This window comes from Mixophyes fleayi, chromosome 4 (genome assembly GCF_038048845.1).
Source record: "Mixophyes fleayi isolate aMixFle1 chromosome 4, aMixFle1.hap1, whole genome shotgun sequence".
Lineage (NCBI taxonomy): Eukaryota > Metazoa > Chordata > Amphibia > Anura > Limnodynastidae > Mixophyes > Mixophyes fleayi.
The window spans coordinates 63,111,073-63,130,277 of record NC_134405.1 but is presented as its reverse complement, the minus strand read 5'-3'; the positions used below and the strand labels follow the sequence as shown (position 1 = coordinate 63,130,277).

The 19,205-nt window shown below is 46.8% G+C and overlaps 1 protein-coding gene across 16 annotated transcripts in view; it reads right to left on the bottom strand.

Moving 5' to 3' along the window:
- Window positions 1-19,205, bottom strand: part of CAMK2B (calcium/calmodulin dependent protein kinase II beta) — a 103,715-nt gene that overhangs the window by 30,633 nt on the left and 53,877 nt on the right. For 11 of the 16 annotated variants that reach the window (XM_075207262.1, XM_075207265.1, XM_075207264.1 and 8 more), the window contains exons 6-8: window positions 18,937-19,009; window positions 17,724-17,826; window positions 9,696-9,779 (exon numbers count right to left, since the gene is read on the bottom strand). In XM_075207262.1, coding sequence (XP_075063363.1) covers window positions 9,696-9,779; window positions 17,724-17,826; window positions 18,937-19,009 — 260 coding nt within the window. The remainder of the gene's footprint in view (window positions 1-9,695; window positions 9,780-17,723; window positions 17,827-18,936; window positions 19,010-19,205) is intronic. The other 5 variants (XM_075207263.1, XM_075207266.1, XM_075207268.1 and 2 more) reach the window with 1 other exon arrangement.

Sequence of the window (19,205 nt, the reverse complement as noted above, 5' to 3'; positions counted from 1 at the left end):
TTCTACCTCTGTGGTTTCCAAACCACTTCTGCTACTGTGGTTCCCATACCACTTCTACCATCTACTGTATCATCGTGACTGTGAGCTGATTCCTATCCGCTGCCTCCGTGCACTACAGTCTTCTAACCACTTCAACTCTACCATGTATCATTGGGACTGTTAGCTGATGCCTATCCGCTGCCTCCGTGCACTACAGTCTTTCATTCACATCCACTCACCTGTTCATGATTGTGACTGCCAGCTGATTCCTATCCGCTGCCTCCGTGCACTACAGTCTTCAACCTGCAACCCGTCTGTGTTTCATCGTGACTGTTTAGCTGATTCCTATCCGCTGCCTCCGGGCACTACAGTCTTCAACCTGCAACTCGTCTGTGTTTCATCATCGTGACTGCTAGCTGATTCCTATCCGCTGCCTCCGTGCACTACAGTCTTCAACCTGCAACCCGTCTGTGTTTCATCGTGACTGTTTGGCTGATTCCTATCCGCTGCCTCTGTGCGCTTCAGTCTTCAGTCCTTGTCAACGCTCCCGTGTTTCCTTGAGTCTGCCTCCACTTTTGCTACCCGCTATTCTCCGTGATCAACAGTGCCTGTTCAACTCTGCTCTCCCGTGTCCCATCGTTACTGCACCTGCTGGTTGCTATTGGCTACCTCCGTGTTCCCGCAGAGACCCGCTGCTGCTACTCCTCAGCACTACTCATCCATCTACTGCTGATCCGCTCTCCACGCTTTCCTGTGTTCCCTGCTGGTCTACCTACCCGTGCGCTGCACCTACTAGACCACCGCTTCACCCATCCAGGGACTTCGCATCCTGCCGGCCTCCTGCCGTTCAGGTATCTCTGCACTCCTGTCTGACTGCCTCCTGAACCACGGTATGCATACTTCTCATTGACTGTGCTGTGTATTGCATACCTTGCTGGACTGTGTTGGTTCTCCTCTGGAGTGTGCTATCCGCTGAGTCTATTGCCATCATTGACTGTGTTATCTTATGCTGGACTACTTCAAGAGACTTTCTATATTGGCAGTATTGTTCAGTCATCTATACATTTATATTGTGCATATCACTGTGGTTCAAAGTCAAGGTGCCCGTGTATATCTTGTGTTGCAGTCTCTCCCCGTGCACCTCCTCACATATATATTCAGTGGTACAACTTGCTGAAGGCAGACCACTGATCCCTGTTTCCTGTATCACCTGTTCCAGTATCCTCTCACATAGCAGTGGTACAACTTGCTATCGCAGACCACTGACTATCCGGATACCTCCACTTGGATTCCACTCCTTCACTCAGACAGCGGTACAACTTGCTATCTGCAGACCGCTGACTCTCATCACCCCCTCGTTTCTGTTGGACATTCCTCCTCACTATAGCAGTGGTACAACTTGCTACCGCAGACCACTGACTACCTTCACGTGTCCTTTGTCCATACAGTTCCTCGTGTATTACTACCTCCATATTGCCAGTGCTGCTAGTCATAGACTTTCCTGAGCATCTCATCATCTGCTATTTCCTGTTCCGTGATCACCCTGCTACCAGAGTACCATATTACCACCTATACTGCTCTGGTAAGCCTATCACCTGGTGATCCCTGGGTAAAGACTCCTAGTGCCCGTGACAGTAAGATCAGGCCATGACAGACCCAGATACGGAACCTACTGCTAAAGAGATGCTGCAGCATCTGGTCAGTCGTGTGGAGCAACAGGATGCTCGCCAACAGCTGTTACTTCAATGTTACCAATCGTTAACCTCCCAAGGAACATCTGGACAGACTGTTTCAGCTAGTATTGAAGCTCCTGTGCTTTCCTCCGTTTCCCCAGTGCCATCCCAGGTGTCTACAGCTCCTACGCTTCACCTGCCTACTCCGTCAAAATATGACGGGGACCCCAAAACTTGTAGAGGTTTCCTTAACCAATGTTCAGTCCATTTTGAACTCCAACCTCAAAATTTTTCTACCCATCGTTCCAGAGTGGCCTATCTTATCTCATTGTTTTCTGGACAAGCCCTGGCTTGGGCCTCCCCTCTGTGGGAAAGAAACGATCCAATTCTACAAGATAGTGCCAAATTCATTTCCACGTTCCGAAGTGTGTTCGATGAACCAGGTCGTGTGACCTCCGCTGCTTCCAGCATTCTTCGTTTGCGACAAGGCTCCCATACAGTAGGACAGTATGTCATTCAATTTAGGATCTTAGCCTCTGAACTTCAGTGGAACACTGAAGCATTAGTTGCCGCCTTCTGGCAGGGGCTCTCCGATAAAATTAAAGATGCACTGACTACCCAAGAGCTTCCTTCGTCACTAGAAGATTTGATCTCTCTTTGCCATCGTGTAGACATGAGATTTCGTGAAAGAGAATCTGAGAAAACAACTTCTGCTAAAGCACCTCTTCGTTTAAACCCTCAATTTCGTCCAGTTTCACCTTCTGTGATTCCCATGGAGATAGGACGTTCCAAATTATCTTTAGAAGAGAGGAAACGAAGAGTAAAGAATAGACTCTGTATCTATTGTGCTGATTCCACACATATGCTCAGTTCTTGCCCTAAGAAATCGGGAAATGCCAGGCCCTAACTAGTTCTGGAGAGGTGAAGTTAGGGTCCCTGGAGTCCTCTCCATTGTCTATGAAATCTAAAGTCTGCGCTTTCGATGTTACGATTTCCTTTGCTACTAAATCCTTTGAGTCACAGGCATTGATTGATTCCGGAGCAGCAGGAAATTTCATTTCTAAATCACTAGTGAATCAATGGTCCCTACCAGTGATCACTTTAAAAACACCCATTACTGTGACGGCTATAGATGGATCACGTCTCATCAATGGTCTCATCACCCAGAGTACGTCTCCAGTAACCCTTCAGATTGGTGTACTACACCATGAAGAAATTTCGTTTTTAATTCTTCCTGTTACGACAAGTCCGATTGTCTTAGGCCTTCCATGGCTTCAATGTCACTCTCCCCAGATTGACTGGCGCACCCCTCAAGTTACGTCTTGGGGGCCTGAATGTCACCATCGTTGTCTCTCTCAAGTTATTCCTCTTAAAGTACAGCAATCTTCCATCTCATCTTCCTCCCCGGGACTCCCTCCTCAGTATGCTTCATTTGCCGATGTGTTTGATAAAGCTCAGTCTGAACGTCTTCCTCCTCATCGTTCTTGGGATTGTCCGATCGACCTTCTACCTGGCAAGACTCCTCCCAGGGGTCGGGTCTATCCTCTCTCGTTACCTGAAACTCAAGCCACATCTGAGTACATACGGGAGAATCTCCAGCGTGGGTTCATTCGACCTTCCACCTCTCCCGCTGGAGCTGGGTTCTTCTTCGTCAAAAAGAAGGATGGATCATTACGCCCTTGTATAGATTTTCGTGGACTCAACGCCATTACTATCAAGAATCGGTATCCCATTCCGCTGATCACTGAGCTATTTGATCGCATCAAGGGAGCTCGGATATTTACTAAGTTGGATCTTCGTGGTGCCTACAATTTAATTAGAATCCGTTCCGGTGACGAATGGAAGACCGCGTTTAACACCAGAGATGGGCATTACGAATATTTAGTAATGCCCTTCGGGCTGTGTAATGCCCCCGCGGTTTTCCAGGGTTTCATCAATGAGATCTTTCGGGACTTATTATATGTATGTGTCGTTGTCTACCTGGACGACATATTGATCTTCTCACAGGACCTGCCTTCTCATCACCAACATGTGGCAGAGGTCCTCTCCAGACTACGGAAAAACTCATTGTTCTGTAAATTGGAAAAATGTTCATTCGAGTTACCCCAGATTCCATTCTTGGGGTATATAGTTTCCGGAGTTGGCCTGAAGATGGATCCAGACAAAGTAAATGCTGTACTACATTGGCCTCAGCCAACTACTCTTCGTGCCATCCAGCGTTTTTTAGGTTTTGCCAATTACTATAGACGCTTCATTCAAGACTTCTCATCCATTGCATCTCCCATTGTGGCCTTAACTCGGAAAGGGGCTAATACTAAGCAATGGTCATCTGAGGCTCTCCAAGCCTTTCAAATCCTCAAAGAGTCCTTCTCGTCTGCTCCCATTCTGCGACAACCTGATGTGACACTCCCCTTCTTCCTAGAAGTAGATGCCTCTAATGTGGGCTTAGGAGCTATTCTCTCCCAACGCTCGGAGCAACAAAAATTACATCCTTGTGCCTTCTACTCTCGGGGTCTTCTGCCCGCAGAGAAAAACTATACTATCGGGGACAAGGAGTTGCTGGCCATCAAAGCTGCATTAGAGGAATGGAGATACTTGTTGGAAGGAGCTCGCCATCCGGTGACGATCTTCACGGATCATAAGAACTTGTCATATTTGCAATCTGCTCAATGCTTGAACCCTCGTCAAGCAAGATGGTCTCTTTTCTTTTCCCGTTTTGAATTAATTATAACCTTCAAACCAGCTGCTAAGAACAAGAAAGCTGACGCTCTATCTCGAGCTTTTGTGACGTCCTCTGATGTAGAAGAGGTTTCCAACCATGCTATTCTAGACCCCAAATGTATTTCTCTGGCTGCTTCATCCACCAAAATGCTACCATTTGGGAAGACCCTCGTGCCTCCTACTCTGAGGAGGAAAATCCTTTCGTGGTTCCATGCCTCTCGTTTTTCTGGACACGCCGGTGAACATAAGACCTTTGAGATTCTCTCTCGTAGTTACTGGTGGTCTTCAATGAGGAGAGACGTCAAAGAGTTTATTGCTTCCTGTGATTTATGTTCTCAGTTCAAATCCTCCCGCAGAACTCCAGCAGGGTTGCTGCGACCACTACCCATTCCGTCCAAGCCTTGGACCCATATTAGTATGGATTTCGTTACTGATTTGCCACCAAGTAAGAATCACAATACTATTTGGGTAGTGGTAGACAGATTTTCGAAGATGGCTCATTTCGTCCCTCTGTCCGGTTTACCTTCCTCGTCTACTCTGGCTGAACATTTCATTAAAGAAATCTTCCGCATCCATGGATGTCCGTCTGAGATTGTGTCAGATAGAGGAGTACAATTCGTTTCCAGATTCTGGCGGGCCCTTTGTAAAACCTTGGGCATACGATTAGCACTCTCATCGTCTTACCATCCGCAATCTAACGGACAAACGGAACGAGTCAATCAAGATCTTGAGACTTTTATTAGGATGTTCTCTTCAGCCAACCAAGACAACTGGGTAGAATTGCTCCCTTGGGCTGAATTCGCCCATAACAACATGTACCATGAGTCATCATCCAAAACTCCATTCTTTGTGGTCTACGGTCACCATCCGTCTTTTCCGGAATTTCCTGCCCTCCCGCCCACCCAAGTTCCTGCTGTGGAGACTGCTTGTCAGACCTTCAAAAATATCTGGTCTCAGGTCAAAACCTGTTTAAAGAAGACATCTAACAAATATAAGTCTTTCGCAGATAAGAAGAGGCGGGCTATTCCACCACTAAAAATTGGAGATCGTGTCTGGTTATCTACCAAAAATATTCGTTTGAAGGTTCCATCTATGAAATTCGCCCCTCGTTTTATTGGTCCATATAGGATCATTCAAGTTATCAATCCAGTATGTGTTAAACTTCTTCTTCCTAAGAATCTTCGGATTTCCAATGCCTTCCATGTGTCCTTACTCAAACCTCTTATTATCAATCGTTTCTCGACTCCTCCCTCAGCACCGCAGCCAGTTCAAGTTCATCAGGAGGAGGATTTCGAGATTACTGAGGTATTGGATGCAAAAATTTCGCGAGGAGTCCTCCGTTTCCTCGTTCATTGGAAGGGCTTTGGTCCTGAAGAGCGTTCATGGATCAAAGCTGAAGATCTTAATGCTCCTGCCCTTCTGAAGAAGTTTTATTCCAAAAATCCGGACAAGCCCGGTTCCAGGCGTTCTGTGCCCACCTTTAAAAGGGGGGGTACTGTCACTCACCGGACTGTGAGTGCTTCTTCCCGGACTATTAGGAACCGTGGACGTCCTCTATCCTGAGGGACTGCGCATGCGCAGCCCTTTCCAAACCTTCAGTGTATGTTCCTTTAACTTAATTGGCAGATCAGGCAACCTCCCTATATTAAGCACCTGTGGTCAACACCACGTTGCCTGATCTTGGAGTCTCATTCCCCATGAGTCTCTGAAGGTGTTCCTGTGTTTCCTCGTTTATTCAGCCCAGCTGATTCCTGTGGTTTCCAAACCACTTCTACCTCTGTGGTTTCCAAACCACTTCTGCTACTGTGGTTCCCATACCACTTCTACCATCTACTGTATCATCGTGACTGTGAGCTGATTCCTATCCGCTGCCTCCGTGCACTACAGTCTTCTAACCACTTCAACTCTACCATGTATCATTGGGACTGTTAGCTGATGCCTATCCGCTGCCTCCGTGCACTACAGTCTTTCATTCACATCCACTCACCTGTTCATGATTGTGACTGCCAGCTGATTCCTATCCGCTGCCTCCGTGCACTACAGTCTTCAACCTGCAACCCGTCTGTGTTTCATCGTGACTGTTTAGCTGATTCCTATCCGCTGCCTCCGGGCACTACAGTCTTCAACCTGCAACTCGTCTGTGTTTCATCATCGTGACTGCTAGCTGATTCCTATCCGCTGCCTCCGTGCACTACAGTCTTCAACCTGCAACCCGTCTGTGTTTCATCGTGACTGTTTGGCTGATTCCTATCCGCTGCCTCTGTGCGCTTCAGTCTTCAGTCCTTGTCAACGCTCCCGTGTTTCCTTGAGTCTGCCTCCACTTTTGCTACCCGCTATTCTCCGTGATCAACAGTGCCTGTTCAACTCTGCTCTCCCGTGTCCCATCGTTACTGCACCTGCTGGTTGCTATTGGCTACCTCCGTGTTCCCGCAGAGACCCGCTGCTGCTACTCCTCAGCACTACTCATCCATCTACTGCTGATCCGCTCTCCACGCTTTCCTGTGTTCCCTGCTGGTCTACCTACCCGTGCGCTGCACCTACTAGACCACCGCTTCACCCATCCAGGGACTTCGCATCCTGCCGGCCTCCTGCCGTTCAGGTATCTCTGCACTCCTGTCTGACTGCCTCCTGAACCACGGTATGCATACTTCTCATTGACTGTGCTGTGTATTGCATACCTTGCTGGACTGTGTTGGTTCTCCTCTGGAGTGTGCTATCCGCTGAGTCTATTGCCATCATTGACTGTGTTATCTTATGCTGGACTACTTCAAGAGACTTTCTATATTGGCAGTATTGTTCAGTCATCTATACATTTATATTGTGCATATCACTGTGGTTCAAAGTCAAGGTGCCCGTGTATATCTTGTGTTGCAGTCTCTCCCCGTGCACCTCCTCACATATATATTCAGTGGTACAACTTGCTGAAGGCAGACCACTGATCCCTGTTTCCTGTATCACCTGTTCCAGTATCCTCTCACATAGCAGTGGTACAACTTGCTATCGCAGACCACTGACTATCCGGATACCTCCACTTGGATTCCACTCCTTCACTCAGACAGCGGTACAACTTGCTATCTGCAGACCGCTGACTCTCATCACCCCCTCGTTTCTGTTGGACATTCCTCCTCACTATAGCAGTGGTACAACTTGCTACCGCAGACCACTGACTACCTTCACGTGTCCTTTGTCCATACAGTTCCTCGTGTATTACTACCTCCATATTGCCAGTGCTGCTAGTCATAGACTTTCCTGAGCATCTCATCATCTGCTATTTCCTGTTCCGTGATCACCCTGCTACCAGAGTACCATATTACCACCTATACTGCTCTGGTAAGCCTATCACCTGGTGATCCCTGGGTAAAGACTCCTAGTGCCCGTGACATCCTGCTGCTCAACATGAGCAACAAATGGCCAGAGGTATGTTGCACATGTGTGGGGCCAAGTTGAACAGTTCCAACCATTCAACTCTTGATCCAAATGACTGAATCTTATAGGGTGCAGTCAGTGTGGTCGGATGATGACGACAGCAAACATGGTCACAGACACGCCCAACTGAATTTTACACAAGTCCTGAATATTTGATTTGGATCTATCAGGTGTTGATTGTAATCAAGGGTTATTTTTAGTTCCTATATGCAGTGATTTGCAGCCAATATGGTCTAAAGTAGCCTGACTGGTCATTTCAATTGCAGCATATATTTACACCATCCCATTGTGACCTGAGCATTGTACATGATCATAATACAATTCTGTTACACTATACAGACATAGTACACTACATCTCCAACATGACCTGACCACTGTACATGATCATAATACAATTCTATTACAGTATACAGACATAGGACACTACACCTCTAACATGTCCTGACCACTGTACATGATCCCAATACAATTCTATTACACTCTATACAGGCATAGGACACTACACTACTCAACATGACCTGACCACTAGACATGATCATAATACAATTATATTACACACTATTATACACTATACAGACATAGTACACTACATCTCCAACATGACCTGACCACTGTACATGATCATAATACAATTCTATTACACTAAACAGACATAGGACACTACATCTCCAACATGACCTGACCACTGTACATGATCATAATACAATTCTATTGCACTCTATACAGATATAGGACACTACATATCCCAACATGACCTGACCATTGGACATCATAACACAGTTCTATTACCCTAGAGAGACATAGGGCAGTACACCTACTGACTTGACCCACAATGTGGAACTAATGATAATACAATTCTGTAACATTCTAAATACCTATTATTAATTAAAAAAATATTCTATATTTTCCAAATTAATACAGCAACTGAGAACTGCATTTACAAAGCAAGCGCTTCTCAGTGCTCAAAGACAGGGACAAAAAAAATGTGTGACCGTCCCTTGAAAACAGGCACTTCTGGCACGCCACTACTACTCTCGATTTCTCTCATGAACGCCATTTGGGGGAATATCACGAGGAGTATAGAACACACAGGAGTGAGTGCATGACATTAGGTTGGAGACAATATAATCTAAGATAAAATGCATAGAATTATCATCCACTCCCACCCTAGGTAGGATAATTCTTTTGTGGATGTGCCATAATATGTACATATGTTCTTCCGTTGCATGTTCCAGTCTGTGCTTGACAGATTTTTGCATCACTCCCTGGAGTGCTCCTTGTATATAGGAATGTAACATACACGGTGCCGTAATACATACCCACATTATTATGCAATGTTAATATTGCACAATGTGAAGAAACTGATCATGTAGTGTTAGACTGCGTACACACAAATTTTTTGTACTTATTTTTATTAAGTGCTTCGGTATCTCAAATACTCTCCACATGTGCTGTGGCCATGGAATCAAGGAAGACATAATTTGTGATTTTGAGTGTGACTTTTCTATATAAAATATGCTTCAAAAACACACATAACACATGTCTTCATTCATTTGTATGTTACCTAGGGGAAATGACTGGTGAACCTGTCTGGCATGAGCATTTCTCTTTATAAGACTCATGGCCTGGAATATTATTAATAACAGTGACTATAAGCAGACACTGCCAGGTTTTACGTCTTCTAGTTTGTACTTAAATATTATAGATATATTATATGGGATTATAACCATATAATGACCAAATATTGAGTTTATATCAGGTGTTCTGTAGAGCACATCAGAATGGACAATCAAGAAACAAACATTTCTGAAGAAACAAATGTACATAGGAGTAAGAACATTCCATACGGCTTAGTGTATTGTAATGGCACAGTCACTGCAACTTGTGTCTGCTTACCACATGCCCAAATATCCACTGGTTTTCCATATGCCTCTTTTCGGAGCACCTCGGGGGACAGGTACCCTGGGGTTCCAGCAAAACCTGGCACAGAAAGAACATAATGAGAGCCCTCCCCTACCTCCAGCTGTCAGGGATTTTATGCAGAGAGCTGTGTGGGATTGTGTCATATCTGAGCTTGTGATACAATCTGCAACCCTATTGCCCTATAGATTGTAAGCTTACCTCTCTGTCTGACTGTAATACCCAGTATAGTTTACTACTGTGTCATTTCCAATTGTAAAGCACTGAGGAATTTTCTATATGTAACTAATATGTTAATAATTATAATAATAATAAAATATATTTTACATGTTCATAAACATGTACACAAGTAACCTTATTATATCCAAATGACTTTGAGCAGACGTGGTACAAAATAAAAGGGGAGACTTGATGAAACCATCACACATCTCACGCTGCTTGAGTTTGCAGCCTCCAAACCGCCGGATAGTAAATCCGATTGTTTGGCTATGAAAACAGCATGCAGGTTCTCAAATAAAGACATTTGTTTGTATATTGCCCAAAGCTAGAAGCACCTAGCATTCTTATCCAATCCATCTTTATGTAAAGAAGTATCATGCACTTGAATAATATCACTCATTATGATAGTGTGCTATGGCAGTTTGAGTGTACAGCTGATTCAGTAAATGAAGAATAGGAACTTAGGGCTGAATCTATGCCCGAGGGATATTAAAATCTGAGGCTGGATCTGTTAACTGTAGTGGTACTCTGGGGTTAATAATTTGACTAAGGCCACTATGTCACGGAGGAGGGAATGTCAGAAGTGATATATTAGATGGGCGGAGAGTAAGCAGCCTCTTGGCTTCTGGATATTGTTGGATAAGTATCACTTGTCCCCTAGTACCTTTTTCATAGTTTGTTTCTATTGATTCTCTAACTTTTTTCTTTGCCTTTTTTTCTCTCTGCTTATTCTCCCCCATTTTGTTTTTCTCTGTCAGTGGTATTTTGTGCAGTGTTTTGTCTCCCCCTTCTTTTACAAGTGTCTATAGCCTCTCTCTCCCCCCCCCCCTTTGGTCTTTTTTGTGGTCCCCAGTTTGTTTTCCTTCCTTCCCTTGTACCACTCGTTACCCCCCTTTTCCCCCTCCTCTTTGTCATCCAGTTTCTTAACTCTTTTTCGCCCTCCTCCCCGATTCTCATTTCCCTGATTATGCACCTTCCGTCCGGATCCCCTCCATGCCCCCCGTCCGGTTCCGGCTCCTGGCCAGGCTACTCTAGAGTGCCCCGGTCTCCCTCCAGGTGGGGGAACGGGCACACACCCTACCCTCGGCGGAGGGTTGCGTCACTTCTTGTGCCGCACAACCCGCTGCCATCACTCCCACGCATCCCCGAGCGGTGAGCAGGCTCAGGGAGCACCAGCAAGGGTGGGGAGGGGGGCCCGCGGTATGACTAGAGGCAATAGGGTTGTAGGGGTGTGGCTCCCCACACTGCAAATCGGGACAGTAGGTACCACGGCAGGCGGGTAGAGGGAGTAGCCGTGCCCCACATCGCAGGTATCATCAGGCTGGGTTGCTCCCCCCATCTGATATGCGGGGCCTGTGGGCACCGACAGAAAAGGGGGGGTAGCAGTGCCTCCCTTACAGGGCAAGAGGCAGTTCGGAGAGCTCCCCACGCGAGTAGCAGTTCCTCCAGGCAGGTGAAACGCCGGCATACTGATCATGGCATTCAGGTCCCCATACAAGTTGAAAATCCCAGCCCGCAGGCTCAACCCCTTATGAAAAGGGGGTTCCTCCAGGCTGCACTGAAGTGGAGGCCCGTGCTCTGCATAGTTCACAGGACGGCACGCAGGCTCAGAGTTTTACTAGTGGGCGTGGGCCAACGTTCCAAGGTAGCCAGCAATCAGCCTGTGGCTCGTTAGACAGTGGGCACAGAGCAGCCACTTTATGCTGGTCACGGTCCAGGAGTACGTCAGCCCATGGTAGCGTTGCAGGTTCCGGGCGCAAGGTGAGAAAGTTGGCAGGGCAGCACATTTGTCCATGTGGCGGATGATCATGGGCTAAGGTCTATGTCTTGCGGCTCTATGTCTCAGGCTTCTGTTAGTAACATGTCTCTTCCAGCAGATCATGGAATCTTCGGTGACAGACGAATCTCCAGCTCAGGGAATCACGAGCGGAATGCCTCGCCAATATTGGATTTAGAAGGTCAGTTTGATGGCTCTGAGGGCGGTTTCGATTTACAAGGTGAGATGAATATGTATGATTTGCTTGATGTTCAATCTTTTTTGTCGGACTGTTATAGCTCTAGTACTGCATATTCTGACTCCAGGGATTGCCCCTAGCTGCTGGTTAAACGCTTGCGGAAGCATTTTGTGCCACACAATGGCGATCGTGCAGCAACGCGATGGGCCGGGCGTTACGGGGGCTCTCGTATCTCTGGGAAGGGGGGGGGGCGGGGGGGATGGTGCACCGCCCCAGCACGGCCTTATTTCAAGGGGTTAGCATTTCTCTCTGGGACAAAATTGATAAAGGCAGGTACGTAGACATATTTGCCTTTTCCAAACAGGCCAAGAAAGTAGTGGCTGCTGCGATGTCATGCAGGGGCGGGGGAGAGGCTAGCTATAAGTCTTATAAGAACTGGCTTATGGGCGCTTATCCCTTTGCAGCCTGTTACTTGGAGACCCGCCCGCAAGAGTGGATGGACATGTTGAAGTACTTGCACATGGTGGATGAGATGTATACATCATCTCGCCCCAGGGTTTGGCTGGCCTATGGCGAGGTGTTTCAGGAAAAGTACGATGGTCACGCCAGCCTTATGCTTGGTTATCGTGACGTGGAAACTTGATTAAAAGTGTCCCAGGATGGTTGGGGGGGTCGGTGCCTCGGCCACGACATAGCGGAGGCAGCCAGGGCGAGGCAGGGTTATGCAGCCCTTTCTCTGCAAGGGTCGCTGTTACCCTTTCAACCGAGCAAGTTGCCCACACGGACCAGCGTCTAAGGTCTCCCACACTTGCCTTAAATGCAGGGGAGGTTACCCAGTTAAGTCATGTGACAAGCAGATCAGAAGGGCAGGAGAAGGTAGCCAGCCCCTCACCGGCGCTGCGGAAGGCAGGATCGCCGATTAATGTGGTTAGCCTGAGCTGATGGATCAGTCGCTACCTATGCAAGCAGAATTTTTGAGGGAGGGTTTTCTTCACAGATTTCGGGTACCTATCGAAGGATCAGTTCAGTTGGCCAAGGTAGGGAACTTGAAATCTGCCAGTTTGTTCCCCGAGGTGTTGGCGGCTAAAGTCAGCAAAGAAGTGGCGCTCGGCCATATGAGCGGACCGTTTCGGAACCCACCTTACTGGGACCTTGTGGTCTCACTGATAGGGGTGGTTCCCAAGAAGGCCGCCGGGATGTTTAGACTGATCTAATATCGCTCATACCCCCATGGTTCTTCGGTCAATGATGCGAACCCAGAGAAGTTTTGCAGGGTCACGTACCAGTCTTTCGAAGCCACCCTTGGCATGGTGCATGATTTTGGTAAAGGCGCATTGGTAGGAAAGGTCAATGTTGAGGCGGCTTTTGTTTGCTGCCGCTTCACCTTGACTCGTTTTCCTTCATGGGTTTCAGGCTTGATGATGGCTATTATGTAGTTAGATGCCTCCCCATGGGATGCGTGGTTTCTTGTGCATTCTTCAAGTGTTTTAGTTTCTCCCTACACTGGTGTGTCTGCGCTGGCACAGGCCATCAGGGAGTCGCCCATTGCTTAGATGATTTCCTGGTGGTCGGGCCTGGCAGTGCCTCTACCTGCAAGGAGATGTTGTTCTCAGTAATGGCCCTGTCCATTCATTGGGCATCCCAGTCGCAAGGGAAAAAAACGGAAGGTGCGACAACGCAGTTGTCGTACATCGGCATCGAGATACGGTCTTGGGTCTTTGTCGGCAAACACTGGACAAAGTTCAAAAACTACGTACTGTGCTAAGCGAGGTGCTAGGGCTTGGAGGAGTGACGTTGCAGCAGGCCCAATCTTTGTTTGAGCTGTTCAGTTTCACTTGCCGGGTGATACCTATTGGGCGGGTGTTTTGTCGAAAGCTGGAGCGGGCGACGGACAGGCACAGGCTCCCGCACAGTTAAATCCCTCACTCGGCAAAGATCCGGAAGAATTTGGCAGTTTGGGACCTGTTCCTACAAGATTTTAATGGAGTGCACTTATGGCCTGTGCCGCCGGTGGCTAGCCAAGAGCTGGAGCTCTTTACGGAAACGTCTGGGGCAGTAGGCTTTGGGGCCTATTTTGCAATGGAATGGTGTGCTGCCCCGTGGCCTATGGAATGGGTGCTGTCTGGCTGGACGGCTAACTTAACACTCCTTGAGATTTTCCCGATAGTAGTGGTGGTAAAGCTTTGGGCAGGCCGGTTTGTCGGGAAACAAATAGTTTTCTGGTGTGACAACCTCAGAGTAGTGCAAGCTATCAATTGGCAGAGAGCCACTTCACATCCGTTGATTACACTTCTGCACAGGCTGATATGGCACTGTCTGTCCTACATCATATGCTTCCAAGCTCGGCACGGTCCTGGCATGGAGAATGCGTGGCAGATGCTTTGCCGAGGGGTCAAGTAGAGAGGTTTAGAGCTTTGGCCCCGGGGGCATCCCAAGTGGGTTTTCCCTGTCCTGCTTATGTATGGCAGATTGTCAAGCCGACATAGAGGGTCTGGCCGAATCATCTCTTGCTCCTACGACTCGGAAGAATTGTGACGCTTGGAACGAGTGGTGTGCTTTCCAGAACTAGGGACATGGCGGTGGGGACAAGCGCATGCTTGGTCTAGAGCGGCTATGGCTGGGTCCCTGGCGGGTATATCATTCTTCGCTAGGCTGCGCGGGCAGGCTGACTACACCAGAAGCTTTTTGATTTCCAGGGCTCTCAGGGGTTGGGCGAGAGAGCGCCCAGTCTCCCCTGATCAGAGGAGGACCATTAGTGGCCCCCTTTTGTGGAGCTTATTGGACACGATCCCAAAGGTAGCACGGGACAGCTACGAGGTGGCTTTATTTTGTGCGGCTTAAATCATGTTATAATTTAGCGCCCTCCGGGTGAGTGAGCTAATTGCTTCCTCCAGGTCCGTTCCCCTTACGGGCATATTAGCACAACACGTGGTGTTATCTGACAGTTCGGTATGCTGCAAAGTGAGAAGATTTAAATCGGACCAGCTGGGGCGAGGGCGCTGGATTACAATGGTCCCGAAATTTGGTTGCTCTGTTTGCCCGATTGCAATAATCAGCGAATTTGCTTGCCTGTGGCTTAGTGGTGCTCTCCCATGGCTGGTGCATGGCGATGGTCCCCCCCTCACTAGGTACCAATTTTCAATGGTGTTTAAGCGTACCTTAGCAGCAGTTGGTTGGTATGGACGGTTCTCAGTTTGGCATACATTCTTTTTGTATTGGGGCCTCCACATCTGCAGCGGTTGCTGGGGCGTCAGGGCCCGCTATAAAGGAGTTAGGCAGGTGGAAAGCTGATGTGTATAAACGTTATATATGACCCTCTCTTCTTCCTTGACTTTTCTTCTCAACTTACTTTCTCTGCTGCGGTGGCACAAGGTTTCCACTATTTATGCTTTTGGAAGCAGGGCGCAAAGGGATTTCTCAATTTTTTCCTCTAAAAAATGGGCCTGATTGGTACTTGGCACCACGAGGTTTCTTCCCCATTGTAAGAATGTACACCTCTGGTTCGGTGGGCTGCTGATAATAATGGATATATGTGTTCATTCTTGAGTCTCTAGGCCATGTTCTGGCTCCTTTCTTTCTATTTTCTTTTCCGTTCACTTTCCTTTGAAATGTGCTTGCTTGTTATGTATGCTAATGTTTATACTGTTTTTCCGCCTATTACAGACCACAAGACCCCACGGTAGATGTAGGTGATGGACACTCGTATGTTCATTGGGCTGCGTTACATAGGCCAGCATAGAACACATCTTCTCTTTCGGGGTCGGTAGTGGTCCAGGTTAGAGGGGTTTGAGGTGGCCCAGTTTTAGGAAACTCCTGGTAGATGAGGTAGCAAAGCAAGGGTTGCCCCATATATTGGTAGTTCATCTGGGGGGGGAATGATTTGGGCTTGGGAAAATCTGTGGATCATATTTCTCGATTCGGTCTAAACTAACTTGGGTCCGTGCCTCCTGGCCTAGCCTGATCATATGCTGGTCCGATATAGTGCCTAGGATGAGCTGGTGTTTTTTCCGCAATAGCTGGGTGGCTGATGAGGTCCGGGAGAAGATTAACTCGGTGATTGCACGGTTCACTCGCTTGTTAGGTGGTTTGCGTATTGAGCACCCGATTATTCGTTTTCAGAATCACCTTCTTTATAGGCCAGACGTTGTTTGAGTGACGAGGGCATGTTTTTGTTCATAGGAGATGTTTATAAGGGCGTAGCAGAGGTATTGTAGTTGTGGTCGCAGGCCTCGGGTCTAAAGATCCAGGCGCGGCCCGGAAAATGCAGTGCAGTCGATGGCCAGTAGTGAGGGCACATTACAGTAGCGAGCGCACTTAACCCACCTCTCTTCGATGGAATCGGCTATGTTCTCAGTCCAAGTACCACCCAGGTGGGTCGGCTTGTGGTTGCTTCCGTTAACCCAGAAGGGGGGCGGGTTCTGTAGTGCCCGGGGTGGCTACCCCATTTAAGGTACATATGTGCGCCCGGGGTGTATTGGTTGTCCCCCGTTTGCGGATGTCCCTTGGTAAATGCTGGGACCTCCTGGTTTGCCTGGCAGATGTCGATCTGACTGCTCTCTTTCTCCTCCACCATACCTTACAAAATTAATTCCTTTTATTTCGCCACACCTAAGTTGTTGTGTCATTTATTTAAGATTAGTAAAACAGAGTTAAGAGTTTAAGGGAAGGAAGGATGCCAGCCGTTATTTATTTTATAACATAGTATAACAGTCATATGTCTAAATGTAACTTTTTCATAAACAAATTAAAAAGTGGATTTGCAGAGAGAAGGACATAAATTATGCAATACCACTAACATGTCAAAAAGCCAGAAAGGAACATTGTCAAAATAATACCTGGAATAGACATGATTACACTGAATTTCAGAAGGAAGCAGTCAGCTTGGGGAGACACTGAAGATATAAAGGGTTGTAGCAACAGATGTTTCAAGGGCTGCATTTGTCATTACATTCATTGTCGACACACACTCTTCAATACCCAAACACAGGGCTCCACTAGAGATTAAAAGCTTGGCATCTGGCTCTCTCCTGTGTGTGAGGTCAGAGCATAAGAGGAGGCTGTAAAGGAATTATGCCCTATATGTGTATACGTGTAAATGATCATGCTGTGTATTTCACATATATGTGATGAATGAATGTGATGTGATGAATATGTATGTATGGCTTACATGTGATATCTGAGTGATAGTTATGTAGGTGATTTGTACTATATGATATGTAATTAATGTGTATGTTTTATGTATATGGCACTGATGTATGTATTGTGTGTGGTGGAAGTCAGTAAGGTGAACGCTGCGTGGTCTGTAGGTTATGGTAGATCCGAGTAGAGGGAAGAAAACGGAAGGGGGTTTGGTCCTTGGCTGTTTTTTTGTGAAATCTTGAGGTAAAATATCTGAACGGTTTATATACTAACTCATAACACCCAGTGTGGGACATGAAGGACAGACACAAGCCACCAAGCCAAGTGACTACCGAGGGTGGCAAAATAGTATTTCTGACAGGTCACCCCTATTATCAGCATTATAGAAAGTATACAAGCACGCTCGCGCATGTTCACCGCAATGATATAAATGGTAATGTGGAGTTATTTATTAAAGTCTACACATGCCACGACTCACAACTGAGGCTGATCCACCAGTCCTGAGAATACGATCTATCAATGAATTAGTGATATTATTAAGGCATGAAGTGATAGGTTAAATATTGGATCAGCCCACACAATGGCTGCCTCCATTTTGTAAAATCAACAGGTGCTCTTTAAAATGTTTTAACTTGATCCGTTTCCTTGTTCTGTAGCAGACACAGATAGTTTTCTTTTAATAGTAACTTACCAAACCAGGCCTGCTGCTCTCCTTGTACCTCTATGGCCAGGCCAAAATCTGCCAGCTTGACTGCCGCTCCCTTGCATTTGCTGGCAAGGAGAAGGTTTTCTGGCTGTTGTTAACAGAGATGTGGTTAGACGCAGTGATAGGCCACAACTAGTCATTGTCTTCAGCTACAATCACTCAGGTGGATTAAGGTGCTCTTAGGAAAGGTGGCCAGACTTACAGCCAAATGAAGGATGTTGGAGAAATGACATTGAAAAGCACTGGGCTTCCTTGGTTTCACTGAAACCTTATATAAATGGAGGTCTGGTCACCTTATTTCTATTAAACTGCATGGTCTCCATCTCTGCTACCTCATGTTCCAGTCTGGAGAACATTTAAGTTAAATTCACCCAAGAACAGTTAATCTTTCTTGCAACAACAAGTAGGAAACTGGCAATACTACTATAGTACTTATAAAATACCAAAAACCAAAAGCCTCAGTATTCCCAAAAAAGTAAGCTACCCAGCCACAGCCTACTACTGGATGGATAGCCATAGGATTGGCAAAAGCACCATGAACGTGGCGGAATCAATGACAAGTGTAAGGTATTGCTTTTGCTTATTGATAGGGATTAGTCTCTCTAGGGATTGAAGAATGATGATATTCATATTGAAGGTGTACTCCTAGCTTAATTTATCATGTATATAGTCATCCCAAATATGTTATTTAACCATTATCCAGCCCATATGTTCTACCTGAGAAATAACAACGTCTAGCACCTCTGTGTCCCCATCAAGACTGGCTAGCACAGTACAGGTAGCTATTAGAGAGATGGTGAGCATACCACTGACGAGCAAGGGAAATTTAGAAAGGATGGACAACATTTGCAAAATGATGGTGCAACTAGAGATTGCTCATTTGCCCTTTAGATAGGTATAAAAAGTGTATACATAAAAACGTTTGGCACTAGATCACACATAAAAACACAAAAAAACTACCATATCTTGCTGCATGCCATGCACCCCTCACCCCCACGCTCAGAAAAGGCAGCTTTCCCAGACCAAACTCTCATGCTGTGATAACCACAACTGTTCTAACAATCCACAAAGAAAGCCAGATACACCAGCATGCAAGGGGACACTCCCAGGACAGGCTGTGTATTGGGTGGAGAGATGAGGGATGTCCAGCCTGACATGCAGATGGAAAAGAGGATGGTATGGGGGATACAAAACTCACCTTCAGGTCCCTGTGGACAACCCCCATTTGGTGGCAGTGGAGGACTGCTTCAAGAATCTGCTGGATGCAATGACTGCGTGCAAACAGCAGGGGGGGCATTAGTAAGGTCTGTGTGCTCCCTGCGAGCTGATGGAGGAGGGAAGGGGCAGGAGAGGAGGGAAGGGGTGTCTGCCAACCAAAATCAACCATTGAAAAGGATGGGGTAAACTTCTTTTTTGACATAAGATTGTGAGTTGTCCATGATTGTTTTATACTTAGTCACCATGAAA